This window comes from Hordeum vulgare, chromosome 3H, assembly GCF_904849725.1.
Source record: "Hordeum vulgare subsp. vulgare chromosome 3H, MorexV3_pseudomolecules_assembly, whole genome shotgun sequence".
Classification (NCBI taxonomy): domain Eukaryota; kingdom Viridiplantae; phylum Streptophyta; class Magnoliopsida; order Poales; family Poaceae; genus Hordeum; species Hordeum vulgare.
In genome coordinates, this window is record NC_058520.1 from 477,070,626 (window position 1) to 477,093,070 (window position 22,445).

At 41.9% G+C, this 22,445-nt stretch overlaps 1 protein-coding gene across 1 annotated transcript; it reads right to left on the reverse strand.

Moving 5' to 3' along the window:
* Positions 1–7,279: 7,279 nt before the first annotated feature.
* LOC123440233 lies at positions 7,280–17,913 on the reverse strand. The gene is made up of 6 exons (XM_045116803.1): positions 17,535–17,913; positions 14,603–14,663; positions 12,043–12,152; positions 10,975–11,035; positions 8,885–9,366; positions 7,280–7,505 (listed from the first exon to the last, which is right to left on the reverse strand). Exons 1-5 carry the CDS (start codon positions 17,850–17,852, stop codon positions 8,885–8,887), a joined length of 1,032 nt encoding a protein of 343 aa, XP_044972738.1. The 5' UTR covers positions 17,853–17,913; the 3' UTR covers positions 7,280–7,505.
* Between the last annotated feature and the right edge of the window lie 4,532 nt (positions 17,914–22,445).

Here is a 22,445-nt window from a genome sequence, read left to right on the forward strand (position 1 = left end):
TCATATCTATTTTTGAAGACTTTCCGAACTGGCCTCGTCTTGAGAACTTCTGGAATTTCCTCATGAGCATAACAAATTCGGGACCAAGTTCTTCAAGATCACCAAGACTGCAATCGGAATCTTTTCCATCACATGAGGAAACATCCTTTGTCTTGAATGCACGAGGTCTTCCATAGCTTGGTCCATAGAGGTCTCTTTTCTCAGCTTGTTGGAATTCGTGAGTATTGAGTCTCTCAAGAATATCAACATGATGTAGTAACTTGTAGTCTCTTCATTCTTTAATCATCAGAACCAGTGTATCGAATGAAGAATCAAGAGATCTCAGCAGTTTCTTCACCACCTTATGGCCAGTGATGTATATGGCTCCAAGAGCCTATAGCTCATTGGAGATATCAGTGAGGCGATCGAAGGTTTGTTGACAACTCTCATTATCGAGTCTTTTGAAGCGGTTGGAGATTGCGAAGAACATCAACTCGTGAGTCACGTTGAGTGGACACACCTTCATTGACCTTGGATAACCTTTCCGACATAAGCATTGCACTGCCCAAGGCACTCACTCTGCCATACTGACCTTTCCTCAGATGGCCACCTGCGATATTCTTCGCTTGAGAGTCAAGTTGCTTGAATCTCTTCACATCAGCAACATTGGTAGTTTCACACATAGTGGGAACACCTTTTTCCACAACATACGAGAGATCGTTGTCAATTGCTTCAAGGTGCATGCGCATCTTGTTCTTCTAGTAGGGGTAGTCCATCCGTTAAAAGGTAGGACAACCCGTGGTGACCTTGATCATACCTACAACCGACATAACTAAAACTCGAGGTGGTTAAACCAAAACCACACACAACAAGGGAGTACATTGCTCTGATACCAATGGAAAGTGTGTTATATCGACTAGAGGGGGTGGGTGAATAGACGATTTTATGAATTCTTCACTGAGGAAATTCCTCAGTCACGAACTGCATGGAGCGGATTAAGTACTCAGGCAAGTATGAGAAACAACAATAGCATAGTCTTTAGAGTAAAATGAAATATTCGGTTTACACAAGTAGCGTGTTGATGATATGCATGAGAAGAACAAGTGAGGTGAAGAATTTGAAGTGAGGAAAGTGTGAAAGTCTTCAGTCAATTTTTTCAGGCAGTAACGATCAATTTCATCAACATACAATTGAAGAAATGAAAGGGTTGAGGAAATAGAACCAGGTACTCGGTGAAGACAGTGGTTTGATGACCCAGTCCCAACAATGGTTTGATGATTTCGGGGCAGACTTCCAAACCCTCACAAACTCGGTCACCCGACGATCCACAATTGACTACTGGATGCTCTAGACCATGATGCCTAATCGTATGGAGGATGTACAACCCTCAAATGTAACAAGCGACGATTACACACAGGAACAATCCCTTCACTGATGCTCAATCACTTTGGGGTTTTTGGGTGTTTGGGATTTTTCCTCACTCATGATTTTCTCTCAAAATCTTCAGGGAATGGGTTGCTCTCAAATGACAAGTGTCAGTTTCTCTCGTAGAGCAGCCAACGAGCTAGTGGTTATGGGGGCGTCTATTTATAGCCTCGAAGCAATCATGACATGATTTGACATAAATGCCCCAATATTATGACCGTTATGTGGATAAGGTTGGGGACATTTGACGTGCAGCACAGCAATGATCGGAACATTTCAACTATGAAAGTCGTCATGTCACTCATGTTCCTCACTCGTAGGTAATTCACACTCGCGAAAATCTAACTCCTCAATTAGAGAAAAATCCTCAGAGACCAGAAGATCTTCGTCTCTGTCATTGAAGAATTTGACTAAACTGTAAAAAGATTTCCAAAGGCTTCACTAGAAGGATTTGTATGTGTAGTCTTTGAGATGAGCATCACTTGGAAACTTTTCCTTAGTTTTACCTCGACCCCTTTTAACAGTACGGTGGTCCTATGAATCAAAATACACGAAATGAGACTACGAAAACAAAAGTCTTCACACTTCAAAGTCCTCGCATCAATTTCTTCACGCACACAAGAGTTTCCTCACTTTCAAAGTCTTCGTGGAAATACCAAAATCTTCAGCCGAAGACATACATTTTTAGGGGTCGATATTATTTGAATAACTCAAACTCCTCACCGACCTATAGAGCTCGTGTACACTCACAAACACATCAGTATCTTAACCTATAAGTCTTCAATACACCAAAATCACTAAGGGGTACTATATCGTGAGGAAATTGAATTGCATCGGGATCATGTGGGGTGTTAGTTGCTTTAATCTTGTTGAAAAACATAAAATTTTGCGTCTAGTAAAAAAATCCTAAAAACCACAAAAGCGTCAAAAGTGTCTGAATTTTTTATACAAGATTTATATACAAATTACCTACATTGTCCTAAATTTTCAGAATTTTTGGAGTTACATAAGTATGTGTAAAATTCGAGTCTTTACAAATTGTTCCGCTTTTGACAGATTTTGTTTTCTTTGCATTATGTGCTTGTTTTGATGATTCTATGGTTTGTATCGGGGGATATAAGCTATGGTAAAGTTAAAATACAGTAGGTACAATGCAAAAACAAAATGGTAATAGGTTTTCAACATCATCTAAAGTAAAGTTTGGTTTTCTTATACTAACGGATCTCATGAAAGTTTTGTTGAGTTTTATGTGATTGAAGCTTTCAAGTTTTGGGTGAGATCACGATGGATGAAGGAATAAGGAGTGATAAAAGCCTAAGCTTGGGGATGCCCCATGGCACCCCAAGTTATACCCAAAGAGTACCAAGCAACTAAGCTTGGGGATGCCCTGGAAGGCATCCCCTCTTTCTTCTAACAACCATCGGTAATTTTACTTGAATTTACATTTTTATTCATCACATATCACGAGTTTTGCTTGGAGCGTCTTGTATTATATGTGTATCTGCTTACCTTGCTGGTTAGTTTGTCATAATAAATCTTGCTAGACACACCCATTTGAGAGAGCCAAATTATGTTATGATTTGTTAGAATCGCTCTTTATGCTTCACTTCAATTTTCTAGAGCCATGGAATTGCTCTATCGCTTCACTTATATATTTTTGAACACATTGGTGCTATTAATTTGAAGAAATTTGCTCTAATGCTTCACTTAGATTATTTTGAGATAATTGGACATTTTGAAGAAATCCTCTCTTGCTTCACTTATATTATTTTGGGAGTTGAAAATTTTAAAGAAATTTGTGCTCTCGTTCTTCACTTATATTTGTTTGAGAGCTTGTTATTTGCAATGGAAATTTTCTTTAAATGAAATTAGTCCCAAAGTGATAAATACCCAGGGGAGATATATAAAAACTTTCATGAAGATTGTTGGTTATTAAACTTGATTCTTTGCAATAATTTTGCGATATGAAGATAGTCATATGTGAGTATGTTGATGATTAATTATGCCTTAGTAAGAATATTGGTGTTAAATTTTGTGATTTCCTATGCATGCACATGAAGTCAATAATTATGCTATGAAATTACATCCTACTTGTGTTGCATTATTCGGTGTTAGTTATGTTTACTGTCCACACTTATGATCGTTGTCGTCCCTTGGTTGAACGCTTCTCAATCTATTTGTTAGCCTTAACTTGTACTAAGCGGGAATACTGTTTGTGCTTTCAAATCCTAAACCCAAAGTTGTGCCAAATGAGTCCACCATACCTACCTATATGCGGTATTTCAACGCCGTTCTAAGTAAATTTGCAAATGTCAACTCTAATTTTAAAATAAATATCTATTTTATGTGCCCGTTGTCGGCGTCAAAACCGGCAGATCTTGGGTAGGGTGTCCCGAACTATGGAGCTTAGATCAATGGGTTGCAGGAAAGGGGAAGAGACGGTGTTTACCCAGGTTTAGGCCCTCTTGAGGAGGTAAAAACCCTACGTCCTGCTTGATTATATTGATGCGGAACAATGATTACAGAGTTGATTTACCTCGAGATTGTACGAGCTAAATCCTAGGTAACATAACCTGCCTCTACGTATAAGATGTCGGCTTTATCGGTAGTCATCAATAATCTGCGTAGGCAGTAGATCTGTATGACTACCTTGTGATCCCAAGCATCAATTTGAAGAAACCACCTTGAATTTTGCATTTGTATTTGTAAAAAATTGAAAATCTCAATTACAAATAGACGTATTAATCTCGACATGTCTTTAACATATAAACAGATACATTATAGAAATTTCCGGAATTCCTCGTATTCAACAAAGAAACGGTACTCCACAGAAATCGAATTTATCTTTGCAAGAGATTAAAAATCTCAATTGCAAATAATAGATATAAATAATCTCAACATTTGTGAGCATGAAATTATTTTTATATATTATTTTATTCTGGACTACAATACTCAAGAGAAACAGTAATGAAATATATATGTACTGATTTTGACAGATCTAAAGCAGAAATAAATTACTGCTAAAAGTGTCGTTTAGGAGATTAATTACTAATCTGCTAAAAAAAGATGCAAATAAGCAAAAATGTGGCAAGTGTTGCTGGTTGCCTCTAGCAGTCTAGCGCATGCACTAGGCGACGGAGTATTAAGCAGTCCATCTCGTGAAACGAAGAGATAAAGAAGCGACCCCACAAGCGGCTTTTTATCCCAATCCACTAAGGCTGGTTATAGTGGGGAGTATCATATAGTAGTATCATGCATATGATACTATTGTATGTTCCTACCTTTATAGTGCATAGTATCGTAAAGTAGTATCATAGATGACCTTATTTATTGACATGCATGACACATAGTAGCATAGCATTTAACATGTTACAGTATCTACCTATGTTATTCTAACCCTCTCTCTCTTTTTTAATTGTCTGCCACATCAGCATGTTTGTTAGTCCCAAGTATATGATACTACCTTAGTTACTCCCACTATGACCAGCCTAAGATTGAGACATGCGGAGAGGCCGACCGACGCCACCTCCAGCTCCAGGCAGGCCGCCGCTGCGACGTTCACCGGCGATGGGTGGAGGGACCAGTTGCTCCGTCATCTTCCTCAAGAGAGGAACCACCAAGGAGGTCATGGCTGGAAGGCACGCCATTGAAGGCGCCGTTTGCAGCACCGTTCATGAGATCGAGCGCCGCGGTCGGGCGCGGGTAAGCGCAGCCATGGCCTGGGGAGGGTGTGGGCACGGCATGGCCGGGCGCGGGTGGCGGTCGGGCGGAGGGGCGCGGGGCGCAGCCGGGCGGACGGGCGCGGCCCGGCACAGGCGGCAGCCAGGCGAACGCGAGCGCAGCGCGGCCACTGGCATGGCCCGGCACACGCGGCAGCCAGGCGAACGGTCGCGGGGCACAGCCACTGGCGTGCGAGCGAAGGGCGCGGCCGGTTGGACGGGCGTGGCCCGGCACAGGCGTTCAACGTCAGGCCGATCCGCCGAAGGACGCTGCATGCTCCGCCCTGGGAGCCTCGTAGGGCGTAGCCACGCTTCCATCGGCCGCCTTCTTAGTCGCGGGGACGTAGAAGATGCAGGTGCGCCGCCGCTGCGGGCTTCGTGGCGAGCCGTGATGGGAGGGCGTCGGCCACTGTTGTCTGCGTCCAGGAGAAGGGGAAGGAGAGGGCGAGACCAAACCATGCGCTGAAGGATGCCGCGGTCGAGCGCTGACACCTAGGCTCCATCGCCGCGTCGCCCGCGGGTCGTCATCGGCGACGAGAACGGCATATGTAACCGCCGGGATGGCCTGATCTCTGTGGTAGTCCATATGGATTTTTGGTAACAGGAGAGGAAACCCGGGTGCAAATCAGAGTTTAAAAGGAAAACCATAAAGTTTTGAAAATATTTCAACTGGAAAAGATGTACTCCCTCCGTTCCTAAATATAAGACCTTTTAGAAATTGCACTATAAACTACATGCGGATGTATATAGACATATTTTATAGTATAGATTCATTCATTTTGCTCCGTATATAGTCTTGTAGTGCAATCTCTAAAAGGTCTTATATTTAGGTACGGAGGGAGTAGTAGTCACATATAGATCCCAATTCCAGTGCCATCAAGTGCTAGGCCGGAACCATTTTCATGTGCCAGAATAAGAGTTCATGAAAATCTGATTTGACATTTGTTAAATTTCACCGCTATTATTATGCGAGTTACAAATGCTTATGACCTAAACTAACTTTTCATGTGAGAGTTCAGAGGAGACGTTTTTATAGGCAATTAAATGACCCACTTAGTGATTTCATTATACTAGCAATAGAATTCTTTAGACAGACGAAATATATGCGTGAGTCATAGACCTTCAATTAAGCTCTTGGAACCAAGATGAACCTAATGGTTCTGATTTTGGTCAATGCTTTCAGGCCATGAGGCACTAAGGTAGTATCATGTAATTAGGGACTAGCAAACATACTGATGTGACAAATAATTAAGAAAGAGAGAGAGAGCGTTAGAGTAACATAGGTAGATACCGTAACATGTTAAATGTCATGCTACTATGTGTCATGCATATCAATAAATATGGTCATATATGATACCACTTTATGATACTATGTATTATAAAAATAGTATCATACAATAGTACTATATGCATGATACTACTATATGATACTCTTCACTATGACCAGCCTGACCTTCGCCACAACTACAATAACCACACACGGGAATTCATACCCCTAAAATTCTATTAGCATCATATGATTCCAAGTTTCCAGATATATAACACTGGAGCGGGGCACTAGCACTCCAGCAAAGCACATGTGCACATACTTAGAGGGTGCTTGGATCCAAGGGACTAAAACTAGTCTGATTAAAAATAGTTTCTTTAAGAGGCTAAAGTTACAAGCACCCCTGACTAAAGAGAGGCTAAAACTAGTCTTGAGGCTAAAATCTTTTAGTCAGGGATACCCCTACTAAAATGTAGATTAGTCATCTCTCTACTCATTTAACTTCTCTCCTTTAACCCATGCGAGTTCTGGATTGAAGGGTTTCAAGGATAATAAATGCTCATTAACTTGATTTTAGTCTCTTTAGTATTTGGATCCAAGCATGAGTGAGGCTGGCAAAGTTTTAATCCCACTACTTTTAGTCATGGGACTAAAACGTATCCAAACACCCTCTTAATCTCTAACTTGACTAAGCTCCATAATTTTGGTGGCCCTTCATTTAATTGATGTCTTCAATTTGGGATTTGATACAAGAATATGACTGGGTCGTAAACTTTATGGTGGGATCTCGCGATGGGTCTACTTAGAAAATTCGGTAGTGTGGGCCTTTGTTGGGAAGGAGGAAGCATCCGCTTGCGATATGTGTAGCACCAACTTAACACGTCCAACATAAGAAGTAACTCCCTCACGTGTGTACAGTCATTACAAGCTGCCTCCCAATCACACGGTCAAAAAGTAACCACCCAAACATCACATTACGAAAAACTCTTCGTTGTTTTGCCAACACGTCAAACAACCCTAGCATATAAAAATAAAACATGTGCATTTCCACGAAGATAAGTTGAGCAGCAAAGCGCGCACTACCCTTCTAGTCCAGTACCACAGCTAGAAGTTGGCTGAATAAGAAGAAGAAACAATGAGGAAGTTAGCAACCGTTTCAGAATACAACACTTCCAGTAAACTGTCTTTCAGACTACAACTGTTTCAGCTATTTCCAAGCAAATGCAGATTAGCAGAAAATAGTATCTGCACATATGTGCATCCTGTATACCAAGGTCGAGACTACGGATATATTTCTAGCCAAAGGAGATCAGTAGGAAGTTAGGGGAAGCTCATCTACCCAAGTTGAAAACAATATAATGCACAGAAACGCTGCATATACTATTCCACTAGGATGTAGCCTGAACTTTATTTTATTTGAACTGTTTACAGTATAATAAATCAAGTATCCCTCCGTTCCAAATATAAGTCATTTTAGAAATTTTATTATAGACTACATACGGACGTATATAGACATATTTTAGAGTATGGATTCACTTATTTTGCTCCGTGGGTTGTCCGTAGTAGAATCACTAAAGAGACTTCTACTTCCTCCATCCCAAAATAAGTGTCTTAGCTTTGTACTAGTTTTAGTATAAAGTTGCATTAAGCTCGAGACAGTTATTTTGGAACGAAGAAAGTATATACCAGTGTCTAGTATTCAAAGCTCAAATGAAGTAATTGTGCTGATTTGGGTTTTCAAAGTTCCAAAATTTCTACTAGCGGCAAGTATTACAAAACGGAAGAACTGAATTATCTACAAGTGCACAACAGTTTCAGACTATTCTCAAGTCCTAAGAGCAACTCCAACGACAGGACCCGTTTTGTCCGCCCACGTTAATTTAAATCCGTACGGACAAAAATGATGACCCAACGCAAAGACCCATTCTCATTTTGTGTTCACTTTGTGTCCGCACGGATCCCTTTTTGACTCAAATTTGAATCACATTTAGGTCGTACGCGGACACAAAGCGGATGCTTTCTGTGTCTGCATCGTCCGCCTATGTCTGCGCAGACCCACTTGTCACCCACCCACTCACCCACCTTATTTAATTCGCTGGCGCACCCTCATCCATCTCTCTTTTTTTATTTTAGTGTCACAGTGCGCCATCCATCTGTTTTCCGTTGGGTGCACCGGTTGATTCATTTAAAAAAAACAGACACGGACAGGTGGACGAGCGACCCAAACGGACGAAAAATACACAAACCGCACGTCCGTTTGGGTTACCCGGTTGGAGTTGCTCTAAGGAAAGCAGATTAACAGATCTGGGCGTTGTGCATAACAAAGTCAAGACTGCAAATATGTGCTTAATTCATTTTTTCCATTAATTTGACACGACAACCAGAAGAAGCTACTTGTATTGCAGGCCCTATTGTTATGAAAAATTCTACAACATGATATGAATCTAGAGGCATGAAAGTTATATTAGGACGATTAAAAGAAGGGATTCGGTACCTAAGCATCAATTTCCCTTTTCAACCATATGAGCCGGACAGTTGCACTCTTTGTGCTCATAAAAATCTCACGGTTCAGACTGCATTTGAACAGCCTTAAGGCCTTCGCCTTTTCCACATCAGTGAGCTCTTCAATTGCCTCCAACGCAGCCACGCACTTCTCAATTGTAAATCTGTCCTCCTGCTTGGGCGCCTCCTTAACTTCTTCCACCAGTTTTTGTATTTGCTTCATATTTAATTCTAAGAAATTCTCAACCTCAAGTAGCATGGCCATCTGACTCAGCTGGCCTTTGTTTCCAGTATCCTCTCCTTTCTGCCTTGGGCATGTGTATGCTGTGGGTTGAACTTCTTCAGCCCCTACATTAGTACTTGTTACCGCTTGTCCCTCCAGATTAGGAGAGGCAAGAGGGTTTAAGCCGCCATCAGTAGGCTCACTGTTAATGACCCTAGCATGATTACTTGCATTATCCACTGGCGGTGGCACTGATACAAGTGACATAAAGTAAATTAGAAAAGTTACAGTGAAAGATAGGGAATATAGATGGCATCACAATAATTAATTAAACACTAAAAGCATTGTGTATTACGCCCGCAACGGTGAGGTGAGGATGGCGGGGATCACTCTAAGATGGCAAGTAGCCTAAAAGACCTAACGAATGAATCATAATGCTTACAGGTCAGGTGCATTGCGCTAGACGAGCGAATTTAGGGGACATGCCATGGCACCCCCACCAAAACGCAGTTATTTTTTAGTTTTTATTGTGTACTTAACACTTATTACCTTACAAGTCAATGCTATTTTCAGAATATTTGCTGAGATTATGACGATGTTTAGGCCAAAATATTATATCTATGGTATGATTTTTCAAGAAAAAATGAAGTGTGGCACCAAGTGTTGAGATCCTAGGTTCGCCCCTCACCCTAGAGAGAACGTCCAACAAAGGGATGTGCAGTTTTATATTAATAAGAAAATTATGATTCTGCTAGAAAAATAGTGGTCTAGTAGGTAGCTTATTGACCTCATAAACAAAATGGCTAGTCTCAAACATACATACAAAACATCCTTATATTGTCTAGCCAAAATTTTACATGAGCTCCACAATGAGTTTCGGGTAGTATATAACATAATGAGATCAGATGACCACCACTACTATCCAGTACTATCCCCTAAAAAAAGACGACCACAACTATCCAGTACATTTAGCATCTGAGTCCAAGAAAAATAACCAAGTTTCCAGCTGATGGATGGTATTTTGTAATGGTATTGCACCCATGCACTGTTCATGCAGAGGTCGCCTCGTAGCGTTTAGTTGGGAAGTAGAGATAAAATAGTTAGTTTTCCTCTTAGTTGGGTTTGCTTCCTCACTGATATATTACATGTATTAGAGATATAGATGATTCCCTAGAGGCCACATCAAGAAATTCCTATATAAGGGATAGCATATATTCTTTTTAAGAACATGTGCTAGCGTGTATTCATTATCAGTAAGGAAAGAGTAATGAATTTAACCTATGGTTTAATACTTCCTCCAATCACCTAATCACCTTCGAGCCATGCCTTCTGACCTTCTGCGTGGCCTTTTATCCTTATGGCTTTCAGGTGGCCATGAGATTGGTACAAAAAAAAACAATATGTGTTTGTGACACTACCAGTGATGTGGGATGGAAGCCCGGCAGTGGGTTGCGAGGAGCCTTGTGGCATTACTTCCAGTGGCGGTGAAGTGCCTAGTGGGTAGGGGCTTGCCGCTGTAATATCATGTGTGGTCCTTCCTAGCAGTGACGGAGCTTGACAGAGATTGTTGACGGGGCTAAGCAGCATTGAGGGGGCAAAGAATGCAAATTATGCTTGAATTTTGACTAATCTGTGATACTTAAGCCCAACATTAAGGGTATATAATGGATTTTCTAGAGTAGGGGGGCGATGCCCCTTTGGCCCTAGGGAAGCTCTGCCACTGCTTCCTAGGACTTGTACATAACTCTCTCTTTTCTTTCAATGCATCGGAGACACAAAGCTTTTGTCTTATCTCGAGAGAATATAACATTACTAAAAATGTGCATTGCATAAACAACAAATTAGTGCATAAAGCTTACTTAAGGTGTGGGAATCATTCCCGCCGACTATCTTTACCGCTTGTCCATCACCTGTGTCAACCTACAATAATTTAAGAAAACCATTAATTCAGGGCATGGATGAAATATGCTGACATAAAGGAATATATTATGATGACCCAATGATGCCACTTTAGAGCATATTAAAAGTAAATTGTTCTACAAAATTATTAAATTTCTTGTTAGTTTTCCTGACAGTGAAGCAAAAATTTCTGATTTACATGTCCAAAACACGAAACAAAACAAGTGATGCATTGAACATTTTCAAGATACAAATCAAACATCATGGAAAGAAGATGTTTGGCATAAGCTGTCTATTAACCATAGTTTGATTGCATGTCCGTAATCATCGTTGGGAACTCCCAGAATCTCACTGTCACGTAAACAAGAATTATATTTTTTCCTTAACTGAATACAAAAGGAAGAACATAAATCTGCAATTAATCACGTGAATAAAGCTATTGACAGTGGCACATCAGGTAGTAAACCACTAACCTAATTATAGAGCAAGGTTATTGACAGCGGAGTCAATTAGTAAGCCACAAATCTAAATTTGGCAAGTTTTACAAAAATTAATAATCCTAAATTCCTAATACCAGTAGTTAGAAATTCACTACTGAAAACAAAATAAACTTCCTGACAAGAACAGCTGAAATTCTCTCTCTGATCACCCGCAATTTTATAAATGCATGACCATTTATGATGAAACATGTTGACGTTGTGCTTAGCCATAATTTAACCTCTACGACTAGGAATTCAAGAATCTATGTTGTGATATGAAGTCGTAGACTTCGAAATAAGTATCACATTTTTATTCACGATTCAATGTAATATCCCCTTTTTTAGTGAATTGTTCATCTGTTCATTGAAATTTTAATAACTAAGCCTGCAAGAAATTAAAAATCCATTTGTCAACACAGAACCTTGCCCTATACCCGCATAGGGTTAATCCAGAAAACCCTCTTTAGAAGGGGGATAAGAGCAGCGTCCACCACAGTTCGGACTTCCGTGAACCAACCCCCAATTGTGCAAAATCCACATTTTTCTCACCTTCCCCGGCCCAGCAGTGAGTCGGTGATCAAGTTCCTTCTCCACCTGGCAGACGGACTCCTGTAACTTGTCGGGAGCATGATTACTTGTGTTCTCCATTGGCGGCGGCACTGATAGGAATGGTGCAAAGTAAATTAGAAAAGTTTCCTTGAAAGATAGGTAATAGAGATAACATCACAAGAATTAATTAATCACTCAAAACATTGTGCATAGATCTAGGGGAGAGGAGGTGAAGGAGGAGGTCGTGCTCAAAAGTGAGGTGAGGATGGTGGGGAGTACTCTAAGATTGCAAGTAGCATAAAAGATCTAATGAATAAATCCTAATGTTTACATATCAGGTGCATTACGCCAGATAACATCCAAAAAAGGGATGTGCATTTTTATATCAATAAGAAAAATAGGATTCTGCTTGAAAAATGGTGGTGCAGCAGGTAGCTTGTTGACCTTGTAAACAGTGTCTAGAGTCTGGAACATACATTCAGAACATCCAAATTTTTACATGACATCCACAATGAGTTTCGGGTAGTACTCCCACCGTCCGGAAATACTTGTCATAGGAATGGATATATCTAGATATATTTTAATTATCCATTTTTATCAATTTATGGGACAAGTAATTCCAGACGGAGGGAGTATATATAACATAATAAGATCAGATGACCACCACTATCCAGTATAAGAACTTTCATTTTCATCGGAAATTAGGGTTGAACTATTTTCTTGCTTGAGGCTTGGGTATATCTAATGGGTGACTCACTTTTCGCTGATGCATCTTCTATCTTTCACCCACTGGTTGGTTTGTTATCTCGGTTGGCAGCTGGTGCCACCAGAATATGTGTATCCAGTTACCCTTTTATTTAGTTATATAAATGCATAATAAAATCAATACGGCTAATTAAATTGATACATAACAGTGCCTGCTTTTTAGATGTCAAAATTTATCAAGTTACAAATAAATTGAAATTTTACTACTCCCTCCGTTCCTAAATATAAGTCTTTCTAGAGGTTTCACTAATGGACTACATACGGATGTATATAGACATACTTTAGAGTATAGATTCACTCATTTTGCTCCGCATGTAGACATCTATTGAAATATCTTAAAAGACTTATATTTAGGTACGGAGGGAGTACTAGTTAATTCAATAATTTCATAGTCATATATGTACAGAAAGTCTAAATTAAATTCACATTTAAGCTATATGCTTGTTACATCCTCTCAACATTTAGCATTTGAGGCCATGAACGACAACAAGTTTCAAGCCGATTGATGGTATTCTGTAGTGCTATTGCACGCATGCACTCTGCATGCAGAGGTCATCTCGAACTGTATTAGTTGAGAGGTAGAGATAGAATAACTAGTTTCCTTCTTAGTTGAGTTTACTTCCTCATCGGTGTATTACAGATAGAGATGATTTTCTAGCCCCGTCAAGAAATTTCTATACAAGGGATATCATGTATTCTTTTTGAGAAAACGGGATAGCATGTACTCTCTCCCTTCCTAAATATAAGTCTTTTAAGAGATTTATACTCTAAAATATGGAGCAAAATGAGTGAATCTATAATCTAAAATATGTCTATATACATTCACATATAGTTTATTAGTGTTACCTCTAAAAAAACTTATATTTAAGAACAGGGGGAGTATTATTATCAGTAAGGAAACTGAGTGACGCCTTCCGTGCTACATGGCTTGTTATCCTTATGGGTTTCAAGTGGTCATGGGACGAGTACAAGAAAACAAAACATTATGTGTCTGTGACATTACTAGTGATGTGGAATGGAAGCCCGGCAGTGGGTGTGAGGGGCCTTGCAGGGTTACTTTCAGTGGGGGCGGAAGTGCCTGGTGGGTAGGGGCATGTCAATGTAATATTGGGTGTGGTCCTTCCTAGCAGTGATGAAGCTTGATGGACGATTTCACTGTTTTGACCCTTTTTACATAGTTTAGCCTGTTCTGACCCCGTTTGCAAAAAGAATTCGAATATGACCCTTTTTCCTACCGCCACCCGTTGTGGTGGTAAGAATACACATCCTACCGCCAGAGACAGTGGCGGTAGGGTCGTTTAACTCCGCTGACTCGACGGAACCATCCGCATTGACCTAACCCCTGCCGCCACTGTCTATGGCGGTAGGGTGTGTATGCCTACCGCCACAGCCAGTGGCGGTAGGAAAAAGGGTCAGATCCGGAAAAAAAATCACAAACGGGGTCAGACCCGGCTAAAGTTAGCAAAAAGGGTCAGACCCGTGAATTTGTCCGAGCTTGATAGAGATGTTGAATGTGTTAAGCATCGTTGAGGGGGGCAAAGAATGCAAATTATGCTTCAATTTTCACTAATCATCGATACTTAAGCTAAACATTAAGGGTATACATAATGGATTTTCTAGAGTAGGGGGGCAAAGGCCCCCTTTGGCCCTAGGGAAGCTCCGCCACAAATTCCTAGGACTTGCACATAACTCTCTCGTTTCTCTCAATGCATCAGAGACACAAAGCTTTTGCGAGAAAAAAGACATTACTAGAAATGTGCATTGCATAAACAACAAATTAGTGCATAAAGCTTACTTAAGGTGCAAGGATCATCCCCACTGATTATCTGCACCGCCTGTTCGTGACCCGTGTCAACCTACAATAATTAAAGAAATGCATTAATTCAGGACATGGATGAAATATGCTCACAAATAGGAATATATTAGGATGACCCAATGATGCCACTCTAGAACATATTCGAAGTAAATTGTTCTACAAAATTATTTAGTTTCTTGTTAGTTGTCTTGATTGTGAAGAGAGAGAAAATTCTGCTTGACGTGTCCATGACACAAAACAAAACGAGCGATGTGTCGAACATTTTCAAGATACAAAGGAAACATCATGGATAGAAAGATGTTTGCATAAGCTGTTTATTGGCCAACTTAATAGTTTGATTACGAGTCTAATCATCGTTGGGAACTCCCAGTATCTCACGGTCATGAATAAAAGAGGTACACACTTTCCTTAACTGAATACAGAAGGAAGAACAAAAATCTGCAGTTCATCAAGTGAATAAGGCTATTGACAATGGCACATCAAGTAGTAAACCATGGACCTGACTGTACTCAAGAGAAAGATTATTGACAGCAGAGCGCATCAATTAGTAAACCAGAAACCTAAATTTGGCAACTTTTACAAAAAAATATTAATCCTAATATCATTCATGAACCCTAATGGACATACATAGATATCTTGAACATGAAATCGCTAGTTAAAAATTCTAAATCCACGTTATCTAAGGCTAAATTACTAGCCAGTAATTAGAAATTCATTAATGAAAACAAATAAATTCCCTGAGAAGAAAAAATTGAAGTCACCCGCAGTTCGATACATTTCAACATGACAACTTCTGATGAAACATGTCGGCATTGTGCTTAGCAATAATTTCAGCTTTATGATTAGGATTTCAAGAATCTACGTTTTGTGCAATTATTCACTATTCAAGTCATACAATGTTATGTGCACTTATTACAATAACTAAGCATTCAAGAAACTAAAAATCCATTTATTAACACCGAACCTCGCCGTAGACCCCATAGGCTTATCCAGAAAACCCTCTTTGAAAAGGATGATAGGACGCAGTGTCCACCGCAGTTCCGACTTACGTGAACAAACCTCCGATTGTGCAAAATCCACATTTTTCTCACCCTCCTTGGCCCATCAGTGAGTTGGTGATCAACCCTTTTCCACCTGGCAAACAAACTCCCCTAACTTCTTGCCACCATCTAGTGTACAACCATAGAGAACATTTGAGTGCTTGTTCTTCAAAGGCTAATCAGTGAAATTATTGTAATCCCTTGTGTGCACCTCACCCTATTGAGTGAAAATTTCATTTTTTTTGTGAACCATCAATGCAATTTCAGTAGATGAAAGCAACTAAGAATCCATCATTTAACTGAGAACCTCCCCCCTAAACCCCAAAAGGTAAATCCGGAAAACCCTCTAAAGAAAGAAAACCCTGATAAAAAACTAACAACTCTCTGACTTCCCAAACCAGTTATGAATAATTCCCTCATGCTCCAATCATGTGTGTGGAAAGAATTTCCTACGTAATTTCAAGAACCATCCCGCCAAAATGATTGCGAAATTCACATTTAGCTCACCATCCATGGCTTGGCGGCTCGATGTGATCAAGCTCGTTATCCACCTGGCTGACAAAATTCCATATTTTCTTGCCACCGTCAGGTATATAACCATAACAAGAGAGTGCCACAGAAGCTAAAAGGTTGGTTTTATAGGACGGCGACCCGACTATCAATATTGTATGACGCTAAGTGTTGGCCGACTAAAAGGACGAAATGTTCCATAGTTGGGTGTAGCGGAGATGCGCATGTTGAGATGGATGTGTGGTCACACAAGAATGGATCGTGATCGAAATGATGATATATGTGATAGAGTTGGGGTAGCATCGATTGAAGAGAAACTTGTCCAAAATCGTCCGAGATGGTTTGGGTATACATCGCAGACCTCTAGAAGCTCCAGTGCATAGTGAGCGATTAAAGGATGCTGAAAATATCAAGAGTGGACGGGGTGGACTAAGCTTGACATGAGAGTAGTCCGTTAAGAGAGATCTGAAGGACTGAAATATCATCAAACAACTAGCCATGGACAGGGGTGATGGAAGATAGACATCAACGTGCGAGAACCATGAGTTAATTGCGAGATCTTATGAATTTCAGCTCTAGCCTACCCAACTTATTTGGAACCTTCCCCTAAACCCCAAAAGGAAAATCCAGAAAATCCACTACAAAGAAAATCCTGGTAAAAACCAACAACTCCTAACTCCCTGTCCACCTACGATAATCCAGCATGGGGAAAGCACACCCTATGCAGTCTCATGAATCAAAATATTCTGTTCTAAAATACTTCGCACTTTTGAAATATTCTGTTCATACATGTAAATCGGAGGCAGCCTCCTGACGCGCTAAAATAATTGTCAAAAATTGTAGGAACCCAAAAATCATTAAAAAAAATCATGCATACAGATTTGGATGTTTTGTACCCTCGCAAAAAAATTCAAAAGTAATATTGATATTTTTATGGTGTACAAAAAAAAAGCAGCAACGATAAGAAAATAATAATCATATTCCACATGCTTTCAATTGGCAACTCAATCTTGTTGACTCCTAAATGAACTTACTTTTCTTTGCAGGCAAATGTAGTACTCCCTCGTCCCATAATATAACAACGTTTTTGCCATTAATGTAATGTCAAATACGATAATCCTCGCATTCATTTCTAAATATAAAAAAAAACTCGCATTCAAGAGCCTTCCCGCGCTGAATACCCAAAAATAGAACTCCTGCGTGTCTCTTGTAGTCTTGTTTGGTGGATGCTTTGGAAGGAAAAGAAACGACAGAACCTTCAACAATCGAGCTGCGACCCCGGCGATTACCCGATTTACGGAACAAGCTGAGGACTGCAGGAGTGCAGGCAGAGATCTCATGAAGTCGAAAATTTTGCTAACCTTCCTCGGCCGGGCAGCGCGGCGGCGATCAAGCTCCTTCCTCATCCTGTAGACGAACTTGCGCATCTTCTCACCCCCGTCGGGTAGCGCAAACGTCTGTTTGCGGCTCGAGCGCTTGATCTTCTCCTCCAGTTCTTCATCGGCGTATATCCTGAACTCCTCCGGGGCCCCCTCATCGCCGTCGCAAGCGTCCGTCTGCGTCCCCGTAGGGGGCTGCGGCATCACGTGCGAAGAGGAGGGAGAAACAATGAGCCCCAGCTCCGCCGGCGGAGGGTCGGGGGTGCGCGTCCGTTGCCTGGTCATCGGACCTTTCGGCATGGTTGGCACCGGCGCCTGGCGGCTGACAGGGGAGGGCTTCTGCCAATCGGATGGACGGACGGAGGAGAGTTTTGGGGGAGGGACAGACGAGGGAAACGAGATTGTAATATAGGGTTTCGAGATTGGAGGGGTACGAGAAGTCAGATGAAACTCTGAATAGCCCATTTTCCTTTGCAAATGGGCTCTATGGCTTCGGGAAAAAGATCCAAAGTAGGCTGAGGGCCAAGTTGCTGTAAAAGGAAAGGTCGATTATCAAATTCGTTTCATCATTCCAACGTTCTCACCGAAGTTCGGTTTTCCATCCAAGCAGAAACAACGCAACGATTGAGGCATGCAAATGGCACAAAGTACTAACACAAATCACCCGTAAAAAAAACGAACCAACCTGTTATTGGATGCAGAGACGGAGGACGAAAAAAATTTAAGGTGTGGCGAAGTCTGCCGTAGATCAACGGAGGTCCAAAGCTATGGGGTCGCGCCGGACAGATTATGTCATCGGTTGAGCACTGTCCTTGTCGGAGAGGCGGAGTGCAATGCGGACGGTCATTGTCTTCTCCAACCCGCATGGAATGGCACCCCAGTTGACGGATTCAGACTGGTTTGAGTCAGATCCGTTGCCCGCCATATAGGAGAAGGCTGGAGATCGCCTGTGATAGACTGGCTTATTAGGGATGATAGACTACTCATATCAATAAGGAATTCCTTCTTATCCGAGAGCCCATTCGAACAGAACTCGCAGGTTAAGCGTGCTCAGCTTGGACTAGTTCTAGGATGGGTTACCGATCCGGAAGTTAATCCCGGTTGCGCATGAGTGAGCACAAAGTGCGCAGAAAAGACTAGTATTAATATGTGGGGCCAGTCTAGATCCCGCCAGGAGTAACGACCGCCGGCGGGTGTGTCCGGGGCGTTACAAGTTTGGTATCAGAGCCGACCCTTGCGGTTACACGAATGTTTGCGGAAAGATGTGCGGTCATGTTGTTCATGACGTCTCTGACCCGTCGTGGCACACGGCATGGTACATGTACTGGACTGGATGCACAAACGTTTGTGCCAAGAGGGGACGCTCCTGTGGACCGACGAGAACGTCGGTTCCTCTGAGTGGTGGTGTATGTGATAGCCTGGCTTATTAGGGATGATAGACTACTCATATCAATAAGGAATTCCTTCTTATCCGGGAACGTTTGTGCCAAGAGGGAACGCTCTTGTGGACCGACGAGGACGTCGGTTCCTCTGAGTGGTGGTGTATGTGATAGCCTGGCTTATTAGGGATGATAGACTACTTATATCAATAAGGAATTCTTTCTTATCCGGAAGTCCATTCGAACAGAACTCTCAGGTTTATGGATATGCGGGGCCAGGATGATAGACTACTTATATCAATAAGGAATTCCTTCTTATCCGGGAGTCCATTCGAACAGAACTCTCAGGTTTATTGATATGTGGGGCCAGAAAAGATCCCTCCAGGAGTAACGACCGCCGGCAGGTGTGTCCGGGGCGTTACAAGTTGGTATCAGATGGCTTATTAGGATGATAGACTACTCATATCAATAAGAAATTCCTTCTTATCCGGGAGTCCATTCGAACAGAACTCTCAGGTTTATTGATATGTGGGGTCAGTCTAGATCCCGCCAGGAGTAACGACCACCGACGGGTGTGTCCGGGGCGTTACAAGTTGGTATCAGAGCCTTACGACCATAGGAGCCTTTGTGTGATCGTACTTGGCTGAGTCGAGTCTAGTAAAATATTTTGAGTCTTAGTTATATCGGAGAGTAGGTTTCTTTTTTCTCCTCTTCCATGCTCTCGTGAGGTTCTTGACTTAGGAAATCTTAATTCTACTCCTCTTCTCGCTCAAAAAAAATTTAGGATCACGCGGGTATTTTGAAATCTATATGATATCGATGTGACGGAGTTCTGTCTTGGTGCCTCCTATCTGCCTTGATTTCTTCCGGGGAGTTGAGCTCTAGGGGATTCTTGTGCACATCGCCATCATTCAGATTTCTGAGTATATCAGAACGAAGGATGTTCGTAATTTCTTCAATACTAGTAGTGGCGAGATAACCCCGATGTCCCCAGTACTGGTGCAGATTGTTCGGGAGAACTGTCATACTTTGTATCGTTCTGATCACGAGGGTCTGTAGTAGATGAAGGTCCGAGATTCTGGTTATGTGTTGATGGATGTGATACATTGGACGGGTTAGTATAGGAGTTGTGTGAAATATTACTCCTTGTATCCGTGTACGAGATTGCATGACCAGATATTTCGGGAATTCATAGGTGGGATATCAAGTAGTGACTTATAGGACAATCTTCCTACAGATGCATGATGTGAGGTTGGGATTCGACATTCAGTGGGTACGTTTGTTCACAGTCGTTTTACACCGGTTCTCGATGTGTCTTAAAGAGTCCTTGTAGCTTGCTACGACTCGGGGATGCTTTGTAAGTCGAGTGCGCGCACTACCTTGCACAGGATGGCTACTGTAAATTCGAGCCCGTGCGATCTTATCCACGAAGATATCGGATGAAATCTCGATCATACGTTTGTTCCGAGCAGTTCTAGCTCATACTTGGTTTGCAAGTGGTCTTAATCAGAATTCTGTCGACAGTCACTTTGAGGAAACATTCTTACTATTTTGTTCGAGTGCAATTGCTAATATTCCTGTTCAGATATTTCTGCCTTTTGATTCAGCTTTACCTTCAATATTATTCTGTGGGCTAATGTGTTGTCCGTCTTCAGGATGGCTCCACCAACTTGTCAGAATCCAGGTCGTGTGCAGAGGCTTGGCAAGCGGTGATGGCTGCTACAAATACAAACACTCAGATGTTGATCCAGTTGTTGCAAGAGAGGACTAGGCAACTTCAACCATGAGTTTACTAAACTGAGTCAATTCCTGTCAAATCAGCCGAAGACCTTCACGTCGTGTGATCAGCCGTTTGACGCTGAGGATTGGATTCGGGACATGAACAAGCACTTTGAGTGCAGCAATGTTCGTCCAAAGGATTTCGTCAAGTTTGCAACATTCCAGCTGAAGGGTCAAGTATCGATCTGGTGGCAACAGTTGAAGGATTGCAGGGGTGCGCTTTGCACGATCCTCAGCGTTCCCTCTTGGTACAAACTTCTGTGCATCCAGTCCAGTACATGTATGTTAGAGCATATATCTCCATATGTGGTTTTGGTAATTGATGACAATTCCTATGGACTAATGGTTGCCTTAAGTTACATTTATAGGATTTGTCCATAGGCACTTCTTGAAGTCCATCTGTTGAGTTCAAGGAGTTTATATGATGACCAAGATGGTATTCAAGGTATTATCCAAAGTATGTTCATAGAGACACATGGTTGATCAAGATCTCAGACAAAGAGTAAATCAAGATGATCAACACACAAAGCGTACAAGATGTACCGAGAGGGATCAAGTGATCCCATGGTATGGTAAGCATTGTCCATTACGTGTTTGTGTACTAACCCATGGTCTTCGTGAGAGTTCTATGTGGGGGTTAGGTGTGTTTCCATGGGCTTGTGTCAAAGGGAAGATCTCATACAACCCATGAAGTATGACGTCAAGTTGTGATCGTCATCAAGATTGCGATCTGCAAGTTCAAGTGGATCAACACGAAGATATCATGCTTAAAGCTTGCCGTCCATTGTGGTGGCAATGGGCTTGTGAAGATATGTTGAAGAGTGGCTCACCCATAGTGAGTATGGGGGAGCAATCAACTAGTCTTCATCAAGCCAACGCAATCAAGAAAGGTGGTCCATCTTGAGGAAGCCAAGATCATCATCATCTAGCTCAAGAGGACGAGGTGCAAGGTATAGGTTTGCCCTTGATAGGTTTTCTGTTTAGGATAGATTGTTGAACTATCAAGGGGGGCTCTCAAGTGAGTAGCTTGATCGTATCGTTCGTTGAGAGCTCAAACCATTTGCATCCTTGCATCATACTTCTTGGTTCTTGTTTGGTGTTTCTCTTTGTGAGTTTTAGAGCTTATGGTCATCTTCGTGACAAGCTCGAGTTCATCGAAAACGGAGTCCATATGCATCTACTATGATGTTTTCGATGTTGGTGTTTTTGCCGGTTCTTCATTCATAGAGGACTCACATCTCTATATCATTGGCATTTTCATATCTGCATGGTCTTAAGATTTCACGTTGCTGTTTGGATAGCTCTTGTCGTCCTGAATCCAACAAGCTTGGGTTTGCTCGATTCGGAGCTCGTACGCGAAAGTTATGGTTGTTTCAGTGGCGAGCGGTAGTACCGCTGGACCTAGCGGTAGTACCGCTAGAGTTGGCGGTAGTACCGCTGGCCCTAGCGGTAGTACCGCTGTCCCAGCGGTAGTACCGCCCCTGGCCAGCGGTAGTACCGCTCCAAGTTTTTAGTACCGTCATCTTTGCGGTTGTACTGCGTTGGACATTTTTGCGAAGACTTTCTTGGCGGTGGTTGGCCCGGTAGTATCTTTGTGCTACCATGGGCTTAGCGGTAGTACCGCTGCAGCCAGCGGTAGTACCGCTGGAGCATCAGCGGTAGTACCGCTGCAGCAAGCGGTAGTACCGCTGGAGGGTCAGCGGTAGTACAGTTGCAGCGAGCGGTAGTACCGCCG